Here is a 24483-nt window from a genome sequence, read left to right on the forward strand (position 1 = left end):
TAGCACTCTGGGAGGCCAAGACAGGAGGATCGCTCGAGGTCAGGAGCTCGAGACCAGCCTGAGCAAGAGGGAGACCCCATCTCTACTAAAAATAGAAAGAAATGATTTGTACAACTAAAAAAATATATAGAGAAAAAATTAGCCGGGCATGGTGGCACATGCTTGTAGTCCCAGCTACTCGGGAGGCTGAGGCAGTAGGATTGCTTGAGTCCAGGAGTTTGAGGTTGCTGTGAGCTAGGCTGATGCTACAGCACTCTAGCCTGGGCAACAGAGTGAGACTCTGTCTCAAAAATAATAATAATAAAATAAAATAAAATAAAATACACTCTGGCAGTTCCTCAAAAGGTTAAACATAGACTTACCATATGACCCAGCAATTCCACTTCTAGGTATACACACAAGAGAATTGAAAATATATGTCCTCACAAAAACTTGTACATGAATATTCATAGCAGCATTATCTATAGTAGCCAAAAAGTGGAAACAGGCCAAATGTCTATCAACTGATAAATAGCTAAACAAAATGTGGTATATCCATCTGATGAAATATTATTAAGCCATAAAAAGGAATGAAATACTACAACATGGATGAACCTTGAAAACATTATGCTAAGTGAAAGAAATCAGACAAGTGGCCACATGTTGTATGATTCTGTTTATATGAAATGTCCAGAATAGAGAAATCTATAGAGACAAGTAGATTAGTGGCTGCCAGGGGCTGGGTAGGAGGGGAGGTGTGACTGCTAATGGATATGGGATATCTTTTTGAGATGATGAAAATGTTCTGAAATTAGATAGTGGTGATGGTTGCACAACTTTGTGAATATACTAAAAACCACCCAATAATACACTTTATTTTATTTTATTTTATTTTTTTGAGACAGAGTCTCGCTCTGTTGCCCAGGCTAGAGTGAGTGCTGTGGCATCAGCCTAGCTCACAGCAACCTCAAACTCCTGGGCTCAAGTGATCCTTCTGCCTCAGCCGCCCGAGTAGCAGGGACTACAGGCATGCGCCACCATGCCCAGCTAATTTTTTCTATATATATTTTTAGTTGGCCAGATCATTTCTTTCTATTTTTTAGTAGAGATGGGGGGGGGGGGGGTCTCACTCTTGCTCAGGCTGGTCTCGAACTCCTGACCTTGAGCGATCCTCCCGCCTCGGCCTCCCAGAGTGCTAGGATTACAGGTGTGAGCCACCTTGCCAGGCCCCAATAATAGACTTTAAAAGGGTGAAGTTTATGTTATGTGAATTATATCAACTAAACAAAAAAAGGTTCCTCTACTTCATTAGGTACTCATTCTGAATACTGCCATTAAAATCAAGATCATATTTAGAGACACACCTGAAATTTGTATTATGTATATATAATATGTACAGTCCTGTTATATCTGGTTTTACACATATGTATATATACACATATGCATGCATGTGTAGAAATATAAATAAATAATTTAAATAATATTAAGAGTGTCACAACTAAATCAGTCCCAGCAAACTTGGCCAAGGCAAAGTAAGTTCTGGGCGGCTCCAGACGGCCCCCGTGCATCTTAGCCTGATGGGACCGCCCGGAAGTTTATATGACTACTACTAACACGTGACCAGCGTTGCAGAAGAGAAAAGGCACAAGGCGCGCATGTGACGTCATTTCTGCGCGATCCTCTTCCTTGGGGTGGGGTTTTCAGGCTGTTACTCTGAACTATGCCGAAAGTAGTGTCGCGGTCGGTAGTCTGCTCCGACACCCGGGATCGGGAGGAATATGACGACGGTGAGAAGCCCCTCCACGTGTACTACTGTTTGTGCGGCCAGATGGTCCTGGTGCTGGGTGAGTAGTCGGGAGCTGGGGGACATCTACAAGGAGCGAGGCTTCAGGTTCCTGAGGGCCAATTTCCTCTGGCTGTGACGTCAGAATCACCTGTCATTGAAGATTGGTGGGGTTTCCTTTTTTGTCGAAATCCTCCCTACACATGTCCGCCCCTCTCCAGGGCTTTTTTTGTTTGTTTGTTCTCTGTTTAACTTTGTATCTCTGCATGCAGACCTCCCGCAAAGCTAATCAAGCCCTTCAGAAAAAAATAAACTGTATCTCCCTCTCAACCCACTGTCTTCAAAAACTATCGTCTCTAGAAACTTTATAACTTTTCTGCTGGCTACAAAGATGCTTTAATAGTTCTCATCTTAGAACAAGGGAAAATAAAACCCTCGTTTGATTCTGTATTCCCCTCCAGCTTTAACCCCATTTTGTTGCTGCTTTTATAGCAAAACTTCTCAATAGAGTTGCCTACATTGGCTGTCTCTGCATCCTCACTTCTCATTCCCTCTTGACCTCACTTCGGGCAGGCTTTCCTTCTCACCTCATCATTAAACACCGTATTTGTTAAGGTTACTAACTGAACCCCATGTCATCAGTTCCAGTGACCAATTATCAGTGTTCATTTGACTCCTCTCAGTGGTATTTGAGACAATCACTCCATTCTTCTTGAAACACGTTCTTCGTTTGCCTCTGAGACTCCACACTCTTTTGATATTCCTCCTACCTCAGATTTTGCCCCTTCTTGCCTGGCTCCCTTTTCTCTCTCAGGCTTTTCAACATTCCAAGGCCCTAGAGCTCAGTACTCTTGCCTGTTCTCACGCTATACTCACACTCCAGGTGATCTCAATCATTCTCAAGCTTTAAATGCTACCTATATGCCGATAACTCCCAGATGTTCATCTTTAACCTGCATCTCTCCTCAAACTCCAATTGCCTACTTAACATTCTCCACTTGAATGTCTAATGGGCTTCTCAAATGTATCTTGTTCAAAATTGAGTTCATGATCCCCTACACCCTGCTCTCCAACTGTTCCTCTTATAGTCTTCCCTGTTACAGTGGTACCACTGTTCATCCAATATTCAACCAAAACCCTGGAATCATTCTTGATTCTCTCTCTCACATATCTTACATCTGTCCAGTCTATCAACAAATCCTGTGGGTGCTTCCTTGAAAAATATATCCAGGATCCGTCTATTTCTTACCACCTCCATTTCTGCCAGTCTAGTCCAAGCCACCATCATCTCTCATCTGGATTGGCACCATAATCTCTTGCTTTCCCTGCATATTTATTGAATAAATGACTTCTTGGTAAGAAGATGTGGTGGAAAGAGGTGAGCTTTTGAATCACTTAGAGTTGGGTCTGAATTCTTGTTCTGCTTCTCATTAGGTGCATGGTAGATCTCTTACCCTGTCTAAGCCTCAATTTTCTCATCTTTAAAATCGGAATAATAAATGTCTACTTTAGCCATTCATTATGAAGAGTAAATGAGCTAACATGTAAACTGCCTAGTATTCTCTAGTGCCTTTCTCAACCTCCTCTGTTAATCTCTAATCACTCTGACCACTTGACTTTCTCTGTGATCCTTTAGGTACTTAATTTGCATTTTATGAATATTCAGTCTGCTTTATAACTATACCTAATTTGTTTCCTGTATTAGGTTTTCACTGTTTTCAGATTAAAACTCCTCCAACTAGGATGGGTCATTTGCATACTATATATCATATCGCCTTCTCTCTCTCTCCTTTTCTTAGCACATATCCACTTTCCCCAATGCCCTCCTCATTCCGGGATGCTTGATTGTCTCTTCTGATTCTAATGCATTATAACACAAACCAAGGGTACTATGATCTCAGAAATACTTGTAGAAACTAAATTACTGTGCTGGGAAGGACTTTTGAAATAATATAATCCACACATCTTTCAAATATGGAAAAATTCCCTGAGGGAGGAAGTGATTTGCCAAATCACTAGGGTAGTTATAGTCTCCTGACACCAAGTCATTTTTAGTCAGAAAATTCAATAATAGGTTTAAGTAAGCATAGTAGTTATAGTAGAAAATTATAGCGCAAAGTGCCTGACTAAAAACTTCTGATTGGCTCAAGATATTTTGCAGTGACTCTAGTGACAGTCTTTCTCCATTCCTTCAGACTGTCAGTTAGAGAAATTGCCCATGAGGCCCCGGGACCGGTCCCGTGTAATTGATGCTGCCAAACACGCCCACAAGTTTTGTAACACAGAAGATGAGGAAACCATGTATCTTCGGAGGTAAGAGGTTGATACTTTTGTCTAGGATTTCTCTATTGTGTTGGGGTCTATTTCTGAAGAATATAAATATCCCGTCTACAGCCTGAGCAAGAGCAAGACCCCGTCTCTACTAAAAATAGAAAGAAATGATCAGGACAGCTAAAAATATATATAGAAAAAATTAGCCAGGCATGGTGGTGCATGCCTGTAGTCCCATCTACTCGGGAGGCTGAGGCAGGAGGATCGCTTGAGCCCAGGAGTTTGAGGTTGCTGTGAGCTAGGCTGACACCACGGCACTCACTCTAGCCCGGGCAACAGAGCAAATCTCTGTCTCAAAAATAAATAAATAAATAAATAAATATCCCGTCTAGCGTTGAACACATCATCTAGTTGGGCCCAATACTTTGACATTTGTGGTAGTTTTCTAACTTCAGTTAATGCAGCAGTATCTTTATTGTGCTTTGTTGAAATGGTGCTGAGATATGATTCCATTGCTCTTCAATAGCTGTAATTTGGGTACAAATTACAGGTTTGAATGAGTTTATTCAACCTGTAATCTTTTGGAGCAAAGCAGGTACCAGGCACTGAGCTAGGTACTGGATCTGTGAAGATGAATAAGAGATGATCTTTATCATTAAAGAGCTTGTGGCTCAGTGAGGAAATGGTCTACCACTGTGGTAGGAAGAAATACTGGTGGTGTGAAGAAAAGGCTATGAGAAGACAGGTGTGAGTGTGCCATTCTGCTTGAACAGTGGTCAGGAAAGGCCCTGCAAGATGATGGTGTTTGTGTTTGCCCTGAACTAGGACTTCACCAGGTAGATGGAGGGGATGAGGAACATTCCAGGTAGAGGGGGTATGGAAACATTAAAAGTATCAAATATGGTGTGCTTGAGAAATTTGAATAGTCCTTTGTGGCTGGAGCAGAGGTTACTTTACAAGAAAGCATTCATGCCTACTGGGGTGAGGACAGAGTAAAATGCTAAAGTGGACAAGTTTGGACTTTAGGCAATGAAGAGCCATCTCCATCTTATAAGCAGGGGAGTGATATGCTTAGATCTGTTTTAGATTTGGGAGTCCTTGGTATATATTGGGAACTGAAACCTGAGAAGGGATAAAATTATATAAAGTGTGGAGCAAGAAGAGAGGATGGAAGATTTAAATGGCAGACAAAAGAATTGGAATAGAACCAGGAGAACCAGTGATGTGGAAAATAGGAGAGTTTCAAGAAGTGTGTGGTGGGGGTGAGGGAGTGGCACCAATGGGTGTCAGATGCCACAAAGAGGTCAATCCTAGGGAATCAAAAAGCCCAACCATTCATTCAGCAGATATTTCATTTACTGAGTTCCTACTATGTGCCAAGTACTGTCCTAGAAGCCTGAACCATACCAGTGTATTAGTTTGGTAGAGGTGCCATAGTAAAATAACAAACTGGGTGGCTTAAAACAACAGAAATTAATTGCCTCATAGTTCTAGAGCCTAGAAATTTGAAATCAGGGGGTTGGTAGGGCTATGCTCTCTGTAAAGGTTCTAGGGGAGGACCCTTCCTTGCCCCTCATTAGCTTCTGGTGTTTGCAGCAATTCTTGGTGTTCCTTAGATTATAAATGCATCACTCCAATCGCTGCCTGCATCATCACATGGCATTCTCCCTGTGTCTCTGCTCCTCTTTTCATAAGGATACCAGTCATATAGGATTAAGGGCCCATCCTACTCCAGTATGACCTCATCTTAACTAATTATATATGCAACAATCCTGTTTCTAAATAAGGTCACATTCTGAGGTTCCTGGAAGGACATGAATTTTTAAGGGACACTACCCAACCCAGTATAACCAGTAAACAAGCAAAGATCCCTGCCCTTATGGAACTTATATTCTAGTGTTGACCAGAAAAAGCTATAGGCTGACATCTAGCTATGTTTAATTTAAGAAACCAAACTGTTGTTAGCCCACACTAATGGAAAAGAATTAGAAACCACTGCTAGATGACTTTCAGTAGCAAATCAGGCATCAAGCACCATTATGACAACTGGGCTTTTAAAATTGAGCAACTGAAGAGAAAATTGGTTATATATAAGGTACAACTGGGAGCACTTTATGAAATTTGCAAAGGAAAGCCCTCCAGGAAACATCAGGGAAAATTTTCATTATAGTGTATAGGAAGGTTTATAAATAACATGCTCTATCTAAGGCTAATTCATTCTCTTGTGCTTCGTCTCCCCTCATTATTTAGGTTTCTGATTTTGAAAATTATCAACTGACAATCTTTAGGATCACTAAAATATTATATAGATTTATGTGTAATTATATGTAATAGTATCTTATATATTAAGTTAATGTGTATTAAGTTAATACAGGAAATAATCTAACAACACAACTAGGCCAGGGGCTCCTATGGCACTATAGGGCAGATGCCCTTACCTCTAGGCCAGAAAACTGCTGGGTGGCTCTAGACTGGAGTAGAATCCCCAAAATCCAACCAGCCTGGTCCTGGAGGTGAGCCAGCTTTAGGCCTAGCCTTAGGGCCAGGTAGTGCCAGGCTGGTGGCCTCTGGCCAAGTGACTCTGTTGGGCCATAGCTGTTAGAGTTTACCAACAAGCCAGGGTCAACTTCTCCCTTGATTGTCATAGCCACTGCTCTAATCATGAACAGTCTTTCCAAAGGTCCACTCAGTGTGCTCCCTTGTTGGCCAGGGTTCGTGTGTTGGAAACTTAATCCCTCTGTGCTCATGAATGGATTAATGGATTGATGAGGTCTCTGCTCTGGTGAATGGATTAATATCACTATCACAGGAGTGGGTTTGTTATTATATAAAAGCATACACACACACACACACACACACACACATACACACACAGAGGAACATTATTCAGCCTTAAAAAAGAATGAAATCCTGCCATTTGTGATAACATGGACGAACGTGGAGGACATTATGCTAAGTGAAATAAGCCAGATACAGAAAGACAAATACTTCATGAGCTCACTTATTTGTGGAATCTAAAATAGTCAAATTCACAAAAGCTGAGAGTAGAATGATTGTTGCCAAGGGCTAGAGGTGGGGGGAAATGGGATGTTGTTCAATGGATATAAAGTTTCTGTTCTGTAACATGAAAAAGTTTTAGAGATCTAATGTACAGTATGGTGACTATAGGTAACAATACTATGTTGTACTCTTTAAATTTGTTAGGAGGGTAGATCTTAAGTGTTCTCACCACATGCGTGCATGTAGGCACACACCCACAAAGAAAATGGTAACTGTGTACGGTTATGGATTTGTTATTTAGCTTAAATTGTGGTGATCATTTCACAATGTATATGTATATCAGAACATCAAGTTGTACACTTTTATTCATTTATCCATTGAGGGACATTTAGGTAGTTTACATTTCCTGGCTATTGTGAATAATGCTGCAATGAACATAGGAGTGCAGGCATCTCTTTAAGATAGTGATTTCATTTCCTTTGGATATATACTAAGAAGTGGGATTGCTGGATTGCATGGTAGTTTTATTTTTAATTTTTTGAGGAAACTCCATACTGTTATCCATAATGGCTATACTAATTTACATTGTAAATTGGGGAGTGTATAAAGGTTCCCTTTTCTTCACATCCTCACCAGTACTTACCTTTTGTCTTTTTAATAACCATTTTAGCTGGTGTGTGGTTTTGATTTGCTTTTCCCTGATGATTAGTGATGTTGAATACCTTTTCATATAAACTCCTTGTCCATTTGTATGTCTTTGGAGAAATGTCTATTCAGGTCCATTGCCCCTTTTTAAATCAGGTTATTTATTTGTTAGAGAATTTTATAAGTTATTACACACAAAAAAAGAAGATTGCTTTGAACACAGAAAAATCTAAAATTTCCATATGGTGGAAAAAGTCGAACTGGAGAAGAAATATTTTCCAGGCCCTTTAATATTTGCAGGTCGCCTTAATATAAAATAAGAAGGTAACTCAGTAGCCAAAGGATATGAACTAATAGTTAAAAAAGGAAAATGCAAATGACTATTAAATTTATGAAAAGATTTATAACTTCACTCTTAGAAAAAGAAATACAAATTATGAGATCCCATTTTTCACATGTGAGAATGATAGTCATGCAGTTTAATATCATTCAGTGTTGGTGAGACTGTAGGGAAACAGGAACTCTTAACATGTTGGTGGTAGGAGTACAAATTGGTTCAACTGCTATAGGGAGAAATTTGACAGTATCTATAATACCAGGATTTAAATTGTACACAATTCTAGGAATTTATCCAACAGGTAAAAGTTATTTTGGTTCATCCATACAAAGGAATACAATGCAGCCCTCATAAAGAATGAAATTGCTCTTTATAGATATGGAAGGATCATGTATATATGTATATATACACACATATATTATCCAAGAAATATTTTTAAGTGAACAAAAAAAGTAGAGAACAGTATAAATGGTACATTTATCTACAAAAGGAAAAAAGTGTTTTCTTTGTATATCAGAGTTCTTTGCTTGTATACGTGTCAACTGTCTCTAGGATGAACAATAGAAACCAGAAACAGTATTTACCTCTTGGGAAGGGAACTGGGTGTGGGTGGAGGACAAATGGCGAAGATATTTACTTTTCATTTTATACTCTTATGTATACTGTGTACATATGTGACCTATTAAAAAATTGAAATGCACAGAGGGAGGGGAAGTGAGACCAGTCAGGAAGCTGTTGCTGTAGTCCAGGGAATTGATATTGGTGGTTAGGCCAAGATGATGACAGGAAAGTGGAGAAAAGAAGATGGGTTCAAGATCTTTTTTTGGAGATAAAATCCACAGGATTTGCTGAAGAAGTAGATGTGAGAAAGAGAAGAATCGAAGATGAGTCCCAGGTTTCTGTTAGGCAGGTAGGTAGAACTGAGTCCTTGTCCCTATGAGTTGGTTATCTAAGGCAGTGGCATGTGGGCTCTTGAGCTTGAATTCAGCCTCCTCTGTTCCTAGTTCTATGACCTTGGGCACATCATGTAATTCTTTGTTCTTAGGTTCCTTTGTCTGTAAAGTGGGAATAAGTAATATGACCTGCCTCACAGGGTGGTTGTGAGAATTAAATCAGTTAATACATGTATACTTTAGAATAGCTCCTGGCACATAGTAAAAGCTGTATGAGTGGTTGCTGCTGTTATTACTACAACTACTATTGCTGCCATGTCTATAACTACTATACTGCTTCTCTCCTTCTGTCAGGGAGATACCTGGCCCATATCAGGTAAGTGTTTGTTGAAGGAAGAAAGGAATGTTTAACCAGTTGATCTATTAAATGAAAACTTTTGAAAGGCCCTTTCAGCATTTGAGGAAATGAGGTTGAAAGGTTATGGGATTTGTTCATATCTTTCTATTTTTTAACTTCTATTTTCTGTGCAGGCCAGAAGGCATTGAACGACAGTATAGGAAGAAGTGTGCGAAGTAAGTACTAACAGTGTGGGTTTCTCCAAGCACAGGCAAGTAGAGGCACAATGTTAGAAAAATAATTATTTGAATACAACTCTATGTTATGTCTTTATTCTTATAATCTCAGCTGCCTTCACACTTTACACGGAAATACCAATATGCTCCCTGAAGAGGTTAGTGAAAGTTACATCCCTGACCAGTTGGCCACAAAAATGAGTTTTTAGTATAGCATAATTTTTAAAAAATTGAGATGTAATTTATATATAATAAAATTTGCTTATTGTAAGTGTACAATTTGATGAGTTTTGGCAAAAGTATATAGTCACGTAACACCACCACCACCCTGCTATAAAACATTTCCAGCACCCTGTGTGCTCTTTGTAGTCAATCTCCTTCCCCCACTTCTCTCCCCAGGCAGGCATTGATCTGCTTTCTGTCACTGTGGTTTTGCCTTTCTTAACATTTTTTATAAGTTCTACAATATGTATTCTAAGTATTATGTAAGATTTATTTTTTGTGCCTCATTTCTTTCACTTAATATAATGTTTTTGGGATTCATCCAAGTTATGTGTATCAACTGCTTGTTCCTCCTTATTGCTGAGTAGTAATTCGTTGTACAATTTGTTTACTCATTCACCTGTTGAGGGGCATTTGAGTTGTTTCTGGTTTGGTCTATTACCAATAAAGCTTCTATGAACATTATAGTATAAATATTTTTTTTTTTTTTCTGAGACAGAGTCTCGCTCTGTTGCCCGGGCTAGAGTGAGTGCCGTGGCGTCAGCCTAGCTCACAGCAATCTCAAACTCCTGGGCTTAAGCGATCCTACTGCCTCAGCCTCCCGAGTAGCTGGGACTACAGGCATGTGCCACCATGCCCGGCTAATTTTTTCTATATATATTTTTAGTTGGCCAGATAATTTCTTTCTATTTTTTAGTAGAGGCGGGGTCTCGCTCTTGCTCAGGCTGGTCTCGAACTCCTGACCTCGAGCGATCCTCCCGCCTCGGCCTCCCAGAGTGCTAGGATTACAGGTGTAAGCCACCGCGCCCGGCCTTATAGTATAAATCTTGATGGAAACATGTGTTTTCTCTTGGAGAGGGATTGCTGGGTCATGTGGTAAATGTAATGTAGTGTAATTTAATCCAGACCTATTTATAAAGCCTTTTATAGGACCTTAGACCTATTGAACCTTAGTTTAGGGAGTGATATTTAAAGCAAAAAAAAAAATTTCTAACTTTAGGGCTGTTAATAATGAGAATATATATAGTAAGTTCAATCTTGATGAAACTACAGTTACATCTTGGCTAGCAGAGGAGTCATACTAGGAGAATTGGAGAGGAGAAAATTGGTAAGAAGGCATTTTAGCCCCTGGGCACACCTGATCGATAAAATTGGTTTTATCACATCTTACAGGTCTACTGTGTTTAGTTCAAAAAGTGTAATATGGCCAGCCAGAGAAAATGGCGATTACTACAGGGATTAGTTTGCCAACCACTGCAGTGGAGCCTTTGTTTCCTCTTGATACTGCAAAGGCAAAACAAAACAGAAAAGACTAGACAAAATGCCCAAACTAGTCACTGAGATGCCTAGGAAGAATGGCAGCGATTTTGACTGAACAGCAATCAGTAGCGTGAGCCAGTGTTTCCCAGACTTGTCTAATGGTAAGAATTGCTTAGGATGCTGATTAAAATGACAGATTCTCAGGTCTCACAACCCTACCCCCTACCAACTGCCAAATGAGATCTTCTGGGGAAGGTCCTAGGAATCTGACCAGCAATTTTAACAAGCACTTACATGATTCTTATTGAGTAGTTTTGGGAAACACTGGGAAGAGCTGATCATTAGTTTATGCCACAAACAAAAATATTCCCAGAGTCTAAGCATGCTTTTTGAATTGCTGTTTTGGGGATTTGCATTCTCAGGCCTCCCAGAGATTCACTATGCTGTTTGCAGGTGTGGACTGCCACTCTTCTACCAGTCCCAGCCGAAGAATGCTCCCGTGACCTTCATTGTGGATGGAGCAGTAGTCAAGTTTGGCCAGGGTTTTGGGAAAACGAATATATATACGCAGAAACAAGAGCCCCCTAAGAAGGTAATTATCACTGAAGGAGACTGCTTAAGATAGCTACAGATTTAGACCAAATTTTTAAATAAGATGACGGTGCATGAAAAACTGCCCTTTATGCATGCATGCTTGCTGGCTTTATCTTTTTTTTTCTGTCTCTTTTTCTTTCTCTTCTTAAGAGGTAGATTCTCTATTAAGAAAATGTCATTTTTGTGTATGAGCAGATATTACAGAATTGTAACACCTATTATGTATTTTTTTCTTTTCTATAGTTAGAAGTTGTATGGTTTTTAGTCACATTTATTCCCTTCCAAATTTCTTCTTTCTCCAGTGTAAACAATTAAAAACTGAATGAACTAGGCTGATTTTTCAGTATTCTTTAAAAACCCCTGGTGGCAAATGTTAGAAAACTATAATGTAAATAAAAACATTGGCACTTTTAGATAGGTCAGCCTGTCCCAAAGAGGTAGGTGTCCCCCTTACACACAGCCCTGCACACATGCATGTGCACACAGACACCCCACTCATGGATCTTCTTGTGGTGAATTAGGCTAACTCCTATTCCTGCCACTCCAGGTGATGATGACCAAACGGACTAAAGACATGGGCAAGTTCAGCTCTGTCACTGTGTCCACCATTGATGAAGAAGAAGAGGAGATTGAGGCTGTAAGTGCTTCTGCTCTCAGGAGAAATGGAGTTTGGGGTCAGGGAGGAAAAGGGACTCCAGAGCTAGAGCCTCCGAGTACCAGACAAATAGAAACTTTGCATTTAGACCCTGCTCTGCTGGTAAGAAACTCTATGACTGGGCTAGTTCCTATGTCCCTGGGTCTCAGAGAGATCTGTAAAATGAGAATGAGGGAGTTAGATGAGATCAGTGACTTATTTTTTTCATACGGTTTTTTGAGATGCCTTAGAGGGCAAAGCCCTTATCCCTTTTCATTTGAAAAACTGTTGGACTAAATCGCTGCAGGTCCCTTTTAGTCCAGCTCTGATGGCTTGTGAGTCTGCCCTTAGCAATAGCAGCAATTACCTTTATAGTACTTCAGTATAATGATGTTTACCAAGAGATGTTATGTGTTATTTTACAAATGGCTTCGGTTGAAACCTGAACTCTCCTGGATTATTGAAAAGGTACAGATATGAAAGGGAGCAGAGTCTTGCCATTTCAGTAATGATTTCATGATTTGAGTAGTATAATTTACTACTTATGGTCTTTGTTGTTATTCCTCAATAAGGCTGCTAGTGTAAAAACACTGTTTTCCTTCAGAGAGAAGTTGCCGACTCATATGCACAGAATGCCAAAGTGATCGAAAAACAGCTGGAGCGCAAAGGCATGAGCAAGAGGCGACTGCAAGAGCTGGTGAGTAGCATGGGGTAGCAAGGGGATTCTTTGGATTTCTTGGTCTGAAAGACCTTCCAGCAGGCAGGCAAACCCTGAGAAAGTCTACCGGGAGTTATTAGGGTAGTTGGCTGCCAGCTTTCTAACCCTGATCTATGACTGTTGGTGTATCCGGCTCTGTAGTAGTGACCACAGGATCAAGGCCCCAACTCATGATACTTGTTAGATAGCCCTAATTAGGATATTTTAATCTGCTACTTGTCCAAGGTCAGAGTTTTTGGTTGCTCTTCCAGGAAATGATGGCATATGATAGTGCTACCTTGATGATACCAGAATTGGGGTTGGTTGTTGCTTCTTAAAAGCACTGGTGGTTTTCTGCATTAGTCATTGGATCATCTTAGAGCATGTACATCTATATATGATGGTGCCTAGATTTTTGCTTTTTTGGTAATAATTTACTTATAATATTTCATTAAAATCAGTCGTCACTTTATTGGTGCCTGGTCAAAAGGTATACCAGTCTCTTCTAATGAGTGGAGTTTTGGTGACAGAGGTGGTACCACGGTCCTGGGAATTGCTTTGCCTTGCCGTAGTGGTTTAGAGCAGTGCCTCTCAAACTTTCTAAGGTGAAAGATCAGTGCTTTCTTTTTTTTAAATTTCCAATTTGTCATGAACAGATTTGTAATTTATATCATAAATTGACCTTAATATTTATTAGATTATTATTACTCTGTCAAATTACTATAAAAGTTTCTGAATGCTTACTCTCAATTTTTATACATATCTTGCATGGACTGATAACAAACACAGTTCATGGACTACCACAACTTTAAGTAGCACTGTTCTAGAATGATGTTCTTCTTCCTGTTCTGCCAAGAACAGGATACTGGTATGCCATGATATAGAGTCCCTCAGCCCTTGGGGGATGGGGTGCTGGGGCTGCTGGAATCCCTGCCCTTACTTCCTTTCGCTGCAGCCTTGTCTATTTACCCGTTTTGCCTACAAATAGCATTTTCTATGTGTGCTATAACATCAGAAAGGTTGGAAAGCTGTTGCTAGAGATGCATAATGATTTTAGAACCACTGTTCTAGTTTGTACACTAAATGAACATTAAGGGAGAGTGTTTGGGGGTGGTTAGAATAAGGAAGGAAAATAAGAATTTTATGTCATGTATTAAGACATAACACTTTTTTTGCTTTCCAGGCTGAACTCGAAGCCAAGAAAGCGAAAATGAAGGGGACGTTGATTGACAACCAGTTCAAATGACCACGACCTTTCTCTGAGCACAGACTGGAGGCAAGCATTTAGATAAGGAAGAAAAGTAACTTCTTCATTACATGGACTGATTCTTATATATGTCCCAGCTGAAGGCTTTACATTGCTTCTCATAGATTCTCCTACATTCAGTGAGATCTTTAACTGAGTCCATTTGACCTGCTTCCCGGGAGATGGATTTTTTAAAATCTTTTCTGTGCTATTTTTTGTCCATTTGATGTAAACTTCAGCTACGTAGAAACTATGAATAGATCAGTGCTTGGGTGTCTGTAGTTTCTAAAATGGCTGTTTTTATTCCTTCTTCAAAGCTAATAAAATCTTTAAAGATTTTTTGAAAAAATATTATGGCATGTCAGAGAGAAAAGCAACATGAATTATATTTAGTTTCAGCAAGTCAGATCCTTTTAAGTAACCCTGTCTTGATTCTTGGAATTGGCTATGGTTTGAATCTTTCTACTGTCAGGGAAGAATCATTAAAAGCCAAAATCTGCATAAAGCTTCCTTTATTTCAGATATTGAAGCTGTAGATGAGCCATCCCAGATCAGACTTTATACTTAAGGAAAAGCTAGATTGCAGTGAGGGGGTAGGATAGCTCAGAACCGCATGAAAATAGGGTCTCAGTAAGTAACCCAAAGGAGTTACCATTCAGTTAGCTAGCTAAGAGTACTGCTTCCCTGTGTGGGTACATGGGAGGGAGACATTAGAGATCAAGAAATGATACTGAGATAAACAAAATTATCTGTCAGGTATGTTTTATTTTATATTTGCTATTTGTAGAGGAGTGTTGTATGTATGGATATTATTTTATGTCACACTGCTTCAATGATATCAATAGCCATGTATTTGTACCCATGTTTTTATTAGTTTGCTTGTATTACAAGTATTGGGATGGGAGGTGTGTTAACCTACTTGTATTATCTACAATAAGTTGCACTTAGTAGGTGCAACTTCCAGGGCATGTTTGTGAGGTGCTGCTGTGAAATAATGGAGTGACCTTCTTTGCTTTTTTCCTATTATTTGCAAGGAAAAGTAGGTTGGATGTGAGCTAGCAAGAATTTGAAAAGAAAGGGGCGGGGTCTTGGGAAGGCCCAGGGTAGGGCTATGTTAACATCCTCCCAGTTACTCCTGCATCGGATGCGGTCTTCCTCTTTACCTCATTTCCTGTCCTCATTCTGAGAAAGAATTAACGTCATTTGGATAACTAACCCTAACCTCCTCACAATTCTTTAACCTCAACTCCAGACAATGACCTTTACCTTTACTCCACGTTAGCCACAAACTCCCATGACTGCAGCCTGGATATCATCTATACTTGCAGTCCCCAATCCTGGGGTGCAGACCAGTACTGGTCTGTGGCCTGTTAGGAACTGGTCCGCACAGCAGGAGGTGAGTGAGAGAGGCTTCATCTGTATTTACAGCCGCTCCCCATCGCTCACATCACCGCCTGAGCTCCGCCTCCTGTCAGTTCTTTTGCCTTTCCATTATAAATTTTAGAATCAGCTTGTTGGTATCTCCAATATTCTTTCTGGGATTTTGATTGGGATTATGTAAAATCTAGAGATCACACTGGGGAGAAATGACATCTTAATAATATTATATCTTCCAACCCATGAGCATGATGTATCTCTCAATTTATTTAGATCTTTGATTTCTTTCATTAGTGCTTTATAGTTTTTGTGTACAGATCCTGCAGATATTTTGTTTAAATTCATATCTAAGTACTTCATTTTTCTGGTGCTGTTGTAAATCTTACCTTCTTTTAATACTATAACATCTGTCTTGCAAACTCTCAATTTAGAATCAGTCCTACAATCTGCCTTTCTCTGATCTTTTATCCAAGTAGTTAAATGTCCATGTCTTGTAAATGAGTGGATATTAGACACCATGAATTTATGGTTCCAATGTCAGGTGGGTTCTCACCACAGCTAGTCAATCCTTCTGTATGTATTGGGTCAGCGACTCTCCTGTTTCCTTCAGGAACAATTTAGAGCCACTTTCCTCAAACCTCTTCCTACAAGCTCTCTCTCTCAGCAGATGATTTCATTCCCCAAAGCACCAAGAACATAGGGGCACAATTATTAATAGTTCCATCTGCTTCCATCCTTTTCTCTTTCCAATCTCAGAGGAAGAGATACCCCTATTCCTGCTCAAGGCTAATTGACTGGTCTTTAGTCTTTCAACTATGATACATTGAGTAGCTATTATGTGCCAGATATTGCTCTAGAAGCTGGGGACACAGTGGAAAATAAAGCAGCTCACATTCTGAGGGTAGGGGTGACAGACAAACAAGTGAACAAGGAACAAATCAATTAAAATAGTGGTATGCGATAGGGAATGATGAGTAGTTAGGGATGGGCTCTGAAGGAGGGGCCATTTGGGCCATATAAGAACTAAAGGATCTGAATGAGCCAGTTTTGTAAAGATCGGGGGAATGCATTCCAGGTGATGGCATTAGCAAGTACAAAATCTCTACAGAGAGAATAAGCTTAGCATGTTTCAGGGACAGAAAGAAGGCCAATGTGACTAGATTGTAGTGAGTGAGAGAGAGCAAGCGGGTGGCAAGAGGTGAAGTTGGAGAAGTGACCAGAAACCAGGCTGTGTAGGGCCTTGCAGGCCCAAATAAGGATTTTGGATCTTAAAAAGTACAGTGGGAAATTATTGAAGGCATTTAAGCAGAGGAGTAACATGGTATGATTTATGTTTTAAAGTCATTCTAGCTGCTACATGGAGAATGGCTTATTGGGAAGCACGAGTGGAAGCAGTGAGACCAATTGGAAGATGACTGTAGCAGTGCAGGCAAGAAGTGAGAGTGGTTGGACCAGGGTAGTAAAGGAGGAGTCAGAGAAAGTGAATGGATTTGAGTATGTGTTTTGGAGGGTGTTTTTGGTAGAGATGGGGTCTTGCTATTGCTCAGGCTGGTTTCAAACTCCTATGTTCAAGCCATCCTCCCACTTTGGCCTCCCAAACTGCTGGGATTACAATTGTGAGCCACCACACCTGTCCTTGGAGATTTTGTTATCAGGACTAGCTGATAGATGGGAGCTAGGAAGTGAAGGGAAGTGGGGAATCAAAGGTAACTCCTTAATTTGAGGCTAGAATATCTGGGTGAGTTGAAGTGCCATTTAGTAAGATTAGGAGAAACAGCTTTTTTTTTTTTTTCTTTTGAGACAGTCTTGCTCTGTTGCCCAGGCTAGAGTGCCGTGGCATCTACCTAGCTCACAGCAACCTCAAACTTCTGGGCTCAAGTGATCCTACTGCCTCAGCCTCCCAGGTAGCTGGGAATATAGGTGCTTGCCACCAGGCCCAGCTAATTTTTTCTTCTTTTTTTTTTTTTTTTTTTTTTGAGACAGAGTCTTACTCTTTTGCCCTGGGTAGAGTGCAGTGGCATCATCATAGCTCACTGCCACCTCAAACTCCTGGGTTCAAGCAATCCTCCTACCTCAGCTTCCTGAGTAGCTGGGACTACAGGCCTGTGCCACGATGCCCAGCTAATTTTTCTATTTTTAGTAGAGACAGGGTCTCACTCTTGCTCAGGCTGGTCTTGAACTCCTGACCTCACACGATCCTCCTGCCTTGGCCTCCCATAGTGCTGGGATTATAGGTGTGAGCCACCACACCTGGCCAGGAGAAACAGCTTTTGAGGGAAAGCTAAGAGCTCTGTTTTGAATGTGTTATGTTTAAAATGCCTATTGGCTATCTAAGTGAAAATGTCAGGTAGGCAGTTGGATATGTAATAAGGAGCTCAATTGGGGAGATCTAGCTAGAAATACAAATTTGGGAGTTGTCACTATATAGATGTTATTTAAAGCCATTAGACGGGATTGCCAAAGATATAAGTGCAGATAGCAAATAGGTCCAAAGGTTGAGTCCTGGAGCACACCATCATTTAATAGTTAAGAGATAAGGAGAAGTCAGGAAAGAAGAAGACTGTGAAGCAATGAGGCTATTAAGGTTGGAGGAATGGCTGGGCGTGGTGGCTCACGCCTATAATCCTAGCACTCTGGGAGGCTGAGGTGGGTGGATCGTTTGAGCTCAGGAGTTCGAGACCAGCCTGAGCAAGAACGAGACCCCGTCTCTACTAAAAATAGAAAGAAATTAGCTGGCCAACTAAAAATATATATAGAAAAAATTAGCCGGGCATGGTGGCACATGCCTGTAGTCCCAGCTACTCGGGAGGCTGAGGCAGGAGGATCCTTGAGCCCAGGAGTTTGAGGTTTCTGTGAGCTAGGCTGACACCATGGCACTCTAGCCCGGGCAACACAGGGAGACTGTCTCAAAAAAAAAAAAAAAAAAAAAAAAGATTGGAGGAAAATAGGGTACAACTGAAAGCTAAGAGAAGGAAGTATTTTGTATCAGTCAAAGTCCAGTTAAGGAAACAGAAACCACATTTAGAATTTTAAGCAGAAAGAATTTAAGATGAGGACCTGGTTACTCCAGGTGATAGAAGAGCTGAGAATCCAAGGAAGGGATGGTGAATTCATCCAGAGATTTACCAACAGCAGGAAGCTGCTTCACCTCTAGGGCTGGAGGGACAGAAGAAGAAGGTGGTATTTTCCAAGTGCAGGATCAGGATCATCCCTGAGATGAATCCCACTTGATCATAATGAATTATCTTCCTAGTGTATTGTTGAATTCAGTTTGCTAGTTAAGAATTTTTGCATCTATGTTCATCATGGATAATGGCTTGTAGGTTTTTTTGTTGTGTTCTTCTCTGGTTTTGGTATCAGGGTAAAGCTGGCCAAGTAGAATGAGTTTGGAAGTATTCTCTCCTCTTTAATTTCCTGGAATAGTTTGAAAAGAACTGGTATTAGTTCTTCTTTAAATGTTTGGTAGAATTCCACTGTGAAGCCATCAAATGCTGAGCTTTTTTTGATGGGAGACTTTTTTTACTGATTCAATTTCTTTACTCACTATTAGTCTGTTCAGATTTTCTATTTATCCATGATTTAGTCTTGGTAGGTTGTATGTGTCAAGGAATTTGTTGGCATATAATTGTTCGCAGTACTTATTTTATGATTCTTTGTATTTCTATGGTGTCAGTTGTAGTGTCTCCTTCTTCATCTCTGGTTTTATTTGAGTCTTCTCTCTTACTTCTTAGTCTAACTAAAGGTTTGTTGATTTTATCTTTTCAAAAAACCAACTCTGTTTCATTGATTTTTTAAATTGTTCCTCTTACTTTTCTTATTTTATTCAATCAGGTAGAACTTCCAGAATAATGTTGAATAATAACAATGATGGCAAGCATTATAGTCTTGTTCATTACATTGATGAAGGTGCCTGTGGAATATCATCTGGATTCTATTTAAAACTTATACATCTATATTTAGGATGTTAATATCTATATTTATTTGACTGGTCCATATGTTTCCTTTTCCTGCTATCACTGTCAGGTTTTGGTATTAGTTATCCTATGTTCACATAAAGAATTGGAGGAACTTATCTTTTTTCTATTCTCTGAAACAGTTTAAGAACTATTTGTCCATTGAAGTTCTGCTAGAACTCAATGCCACATTCTCACTACCCAGAGATCACAGTTTTTAACATCTTAATGCATATCTGTCTGGATCTCTCTCCCTTTTCTCCCCACCCGCCATATATGTGTGTATATTCACATACAAATAGATATATATCAAATAAGATCACTCTACCTACTGTCCTATAAACTTCTTTTTTTCCAGTCAACAATCTCTACCATTTTAATAAATTTTCATCTCTTCTAATATCCCATATTGATATTTTCCCAATTAACCCTAAAATAACCCTTACACTTGGTTTGTTCAAACCGTAACCCAATCCAGAACAAGGTACTGATTGCATCTGGTTGATTTAAAAATGAAAAATTAATTGTATCTGTCTTAAAATGGAAATGGCTGCTTTGGGAAATACTAAGTTAACCATCACTGGAGACTTTCAATCAAAGGCTGGACCAATATGTGTCTGGGAGGCTGCACAGGAAATTCATACACTCAAGAGAAGGTTAGAGTGCATGACCTTGAAGGTTTTTTTCAAACTTGAGTGAAGATTCTGTGACTCTGAGTTTCTATAAATCCTGTTATTGTACCACTTCTGCACCAGATCCCATTCTCTCCTACCTACTCAAGTACATTACTCCAGTAATTCTCTCTCTCTTGGATTATCCATTTTTACTTTTCCCTGGGCTTTTTCCTCATCAGCATTCTAATATGCTGTTATTTCTTCCATCTTGAAAATACCTACCATCAATCTTACTTCATGGCCGGGCACAGTGGCTCACGCCTGTAATCCTAGCACTTTGGGAGGCCGAGGCCGGAGGATCGCTCGAGGTCAGGAGTTCGAGACCAGCCTGAGCAAGAGTGAGACCCCATCTCTACTAAAAATAGAAAGAAATGATCTGGACAACTAAAAATATATATAGAAAAAAAAATTAGCTGGGCATGGTGGCACATGCCTGTAGTCCCAGCTACTCGGGAGGCTGAGGCAGAAGGATTGCTTGAACCCAGGAGTTTGAGGTTGCTGTGAGCTAGGCTGACACCACGGCACTCTAGCCCGGGTAACAGAGCGAGACTCTGTCTCAAAAAAAAAAAAAATCTTCATAAATAAGACCGTATGCAAATCAATAAATGCGATACATCACATTAACAGGACAAAAACCATATGCTCATTTCAATAAATGCAGAAAAAACATTTGACAAAATTCAGCATCTCTTAATGATAAAAAAAAAAAACCTCTTCACACCGGGCGTGGTGGCTCACGCTTGTAATCCTAACACTCTGGGAGGCCGAGGCAGGTGGATCGCTCGAGGTCAGGACTTCAAGACCAGCCTGAGCAAGAGCGAGACCCCGTCTCTACTGAAAATAGAAAGAAATGGTCTGGACAACTAAAAATATATATAGAAAAAATTAGCCGGGCATGGTGGCACATGCCTGTAGTCCCAGCTACTCAGGAGGCTGAGGCAGGAGGATCACTTAAGCTCAGGAGTTTGAGGTTGCTGTGAGCAAGGCTGATGCCACGGCACTCACTCTAGCCTGGGCAACAGAGTGAGACTCTGTCTCAAAAAAGAAAAAAAAAACCTCTTCGCAAATTAGCTATAGAAGGTATGTACCTCAACAAAATAAAGGCTATATTTGACAAATCCACAGCAAACATCATACTCAATGGTGAAAAGTTGAAAGCTTTTTTCCTAAGATCAGGAACAAGACAAGGATGCCCATTTTTGCCATTTCTACTCAACGTACTACTGGAAGTTCTATCCAGGGCAATTAGGCAAGAGAAAGAAATGCGTCCATATTGGAAAGGAGGAAGTCAAATTGTCCCTGTTTGCAGATGGCATGATCTTATGTATAGAAAACCCTGAAGACTCCACCAAAAAAACTGTTAGAATTAATAAAAGAATTCAGTAATGTTACAGAATACAAAACAAGAATCAGTAGTATTTCTGTGTGCACTTAATAGTGAACTATCTGAAAAAGAAATCAAGAAAGCAATCTCAGTTTTAATAGCTACCAAAAAAAAAATCTAGGAATAAATTTAATGAGGTAAACGATCTCTACACTGAAAACTATACAACACTGATGAAAGAAATTGAAGAGGACACACAAAAAAGGAAAGATATCTCATGTTCATGAATTGGAAGAATCAATGTTGTAGTTTTCTTTAAAAAAAATTTTTTTAAGACAGGTCTTGCTCTGTCGCCTGGACTGGAGTGCAGTGGCATCATCATATCTTACTGTAGCCGCCAACTCCTGGGCTCAAAATTAAAAAAAAATTTTTTTTGAGAAACAGAATCTCACTCTGTCATCCAGGATGGGGTGCAGTGGTGTGATCACAGCTCACTGCAGCCTCAAACTCCTGGGCTCAAGCAATCCTCCTGCCTTAGTTTCCCGAGTAATTGGGACTACAGGCACATGCTACCATGCCCGGCTAATTTTTTTTATTTTTTGTACAGACAGGGTCTCACCATGTTACTGAGGCTGGTCTCCAACTGCTGGCCTCTAGTGATCCTCCCCCCTCAGCCTTCCAAAGTGCAGGGATTACAGGCATGAGCCACTGTGCCCAGCCCTATATTGTTAAAATGTCCATACTACCCAAAGCAATTTACAGATTCAATGAAATCCCTATCAAAATAACAATGACGTTCTTCAGAGAAATAGAAAAAAATCCTAAAATTTGTATGGAACCACAAAAGACCTGGAATAGCCAAAGTAATCCTGTGCAAAAAGAAAAAGGCTGGAGGCATCACACTACCTGATTTCAAAGTAGACTACAAAGCTCTAGTAACCAAAACAGCATGGTACTTGCATAAAAACACATACATAGACCAATAGAACAGAGTAGAGAGCCCCAAAATAAACCCATGCATCTATAGCCAACTGATTTTTGACAAAGGTGCCAAAAACACATATTGGGGAGAAAGTACAACCTCTTCAATAAATGGTGCTGAAAAAATTGCAGAAGAATGGAACTAGACCCCCATCTTTGGCTGTATACAAAAATTAACTCAAAATGGATTGAAGACTGAAATCTAAGACCCCAAACTATGAAACTACTTGAAGAAAACTTAGGGGAAACACTTCACCATATTAGACTGGGCAAGGAATTTTTGGATATGACCTCAAAAGCACAGGGGAAAAACGCAAAAATAAATGGGATTACATCAAACTAAAAAGCTTTTGCACAGCAGAGGAAACAATCAGCATATTGAAGATACAACCTACAGAATAGGAGAAAATATTTGCAAATTATTCATCTGACAAAGGGTTAATATCTAGACCACATAAGGAATCCAAACAACTGAACAGCAAAAAACAATCTGATTTAAAAATGGGCAAAAGACCTCAATAGACATTTCTCAAAAGAAGATATACGATGGCCAACAGGTATATGAAAAAATGATCAACATTGCTAATTATCAGGGAAATGCAAATCAAAACCACAGTGAGATATCACATCACTTCAGTTAGAATGGCTATTATCAAAAAGACAAAAGATAAGTGTTGGCAAGGATGTGGAGAAAGGAGAACCCTTACATACTGCTGGTGGAAATGTGAATTAGTACAGCCATTATGGAACATAGTATGGAGGGTCCTCAAAAAATTAAAAATAGAACTACCATATGATCCAGCAATGAGTCCCATTTCTTAGTATATATCCAAAGGAAATGAAACTATTTTGTTGAAGAGATAGCTGCATCCCCATGTTTAATGCAGCACTATTCACAATAATAAGATATAGAGTTAACCTAAGTGTCCATCAAAGGATGAATAGATAAAGAAAATGTGGTATATATGCACAGTGGAATACTGTTCAGCCACAAAAAGAATAAAATCTTGTCATTTGCGACAACATGGATGAATCTGGAGGACATGATGTTACGTGAAATAAGGCCGGACTCGGAAGAATCAATACCACATGATCTCACTCATATGTTGAATCTAAAAAAGTTGATTTCTGCCGGGTGTGGTGGCTCACGCCTGTAATCCTAGCACTCTGGGAGGCCGAGGCGGGTGGATTGCTCGAGGTCAGGGGTTCGAGACCAGCCTGAGCAAGAGTGAGATCCTATCTCTACTAAAAATAGAAAGAAATTATCTGGCCAACTAAAAAAAAAATATATATATATATATATATATATATAGAAAAAATTAGCCGGGTATGGTGGCGCATGCCTGTAGTCCCAGCTACTTGGGAGGCTGAGGCAGGAGGATTGCTTATTAAGCCCAGGAATTTGAGGTTGCTATGAGCTAAGCTGACGCCACGGCACTCACTCTAGCCCGGGCAACAGAGCGAGACTCTGTCTCAAAAAAAAAAAAAAAGTTGATTTCATAGAAGTAGAGAATAGAACAGTGGGTACAAGAGACTGAGAAGGGGAGTTGGGAGGGAAGATGGAGAGAGGTTGGTCAACAGGTATGAAGTTACAATTAGATAGGAGGAATAAGTCCGGGCGCGGTGGCTCACACCTGTAATCCTAGCACTCTGGGAGGCCGAGGCTGGTGGATTGCTCAAGGTCAGGAGTTCGAGACCAGCCTGAGCAAGAGCGAGACCCCGTCTCTACTAAAAAATAGAAAGAAATTATATGGACAACTAAAAATCTATATAGAAAAAATTAGCCGGGCATAGTGGCGCATGCCTGTAGTCCCAGCTACTCAGGAGGCTGAGGCAGTAGGATCGCTTAAGCCGAGGAGTCTGAGGTTGCTGTGAGCTAAGCTGACGCCATGGCACGCACTCTAGCCTGGGCAACAAAGTGAGACTCTGTCTCAACCAAAAAAAAAAAAAAAAAAAAGATAGGAGGAATAAGTTCTGGTGTTCTGCACAGTAGGGTGACTATAGTTAGCAATAATGTATATTTCAAAATAGCTAGAAGAG

General features: G+C 40.1%; 1 protein-coding gene across 2 annotated transcripts; it reads left to right on the forward strand.

Annotated features, from left to right (window-relative positions):
- The first annotated feature begins 1678 nt into the window (after positions 1 to 1678).
- Positions 1679 to 14559, forward strand: STEEP1 (STING1 ER exit protein 1). Of its 2 annotated transcripts, XM_069463606.1 has the most exons (7): positions 1679 to 1823; positions 3958 to 4075; positions 9440 to 9481; positions 11417 to 11555; positions 12105 to 12194; positions 12796 to 12888; positions 14072 to 14558. In XM_069463606.1, exons 1-7 carry the CDS (start codon positions 1700 to 1702, stop codon positions 14132 to 14134), a joined length of 669 nt encoding a protein of 222 aa, XP_069319707.1. In that variant the 5' UTR covers positions 1679 to 1699; the 3' UTR covers positions 14135 to 14558. The 2 variants fall into 2 exon arrangements, with proteins under 2 accessions (XP_069319707.1, XP_069319708.1); XM_069463607.1 differs by lacking the exon at positions 9440 to 9481 and having other exon boundaries at positions 14072 to 14559.
- Positions 14560 to 24483: the final 9924 nt, after the last annotated feature.

This window comes from Eulemur rufifrons, chromosome 30 (assembly GCF_041146395.1).
Source record: "Eulemur rufifrons isolate Redbay chromosome 30, OSU_ERuf_1, whole genome shotgun sequence".
Classification (NCBI taxonomy): Eukaryota; Metazoa; Chordata; class Mammalia; order Primates; family Lemuridae; genus Eulemur; species Eulemur rufifrons.

Excerpts from the sequence above, each read along its gene's own strand:
- STEEP1 (XM_069463606.1), top strand. The coding sequence starts at position 1,700 with ATGCCGAAAGTAGTGTCGCGGTCGGTAGTCTGCTCCGACACCCGGGAT. Across the intron at positions 9,482-11,416 it reads TATAGGAAGAAGTGTGCGAA|GTGTGGACTGCCACTCTTCT; the intron begins GTAAGTACTAAC and ends TGCTGTTTGCAG. Across the intron at positions 12,889-14,071 it reads AGAGGCGACTGCAAGAGCTG|GCTGAACTCGAAGCCAAGAA; the intron begins GTGAGTAGCATG and ends TTTGCTTTCCAG.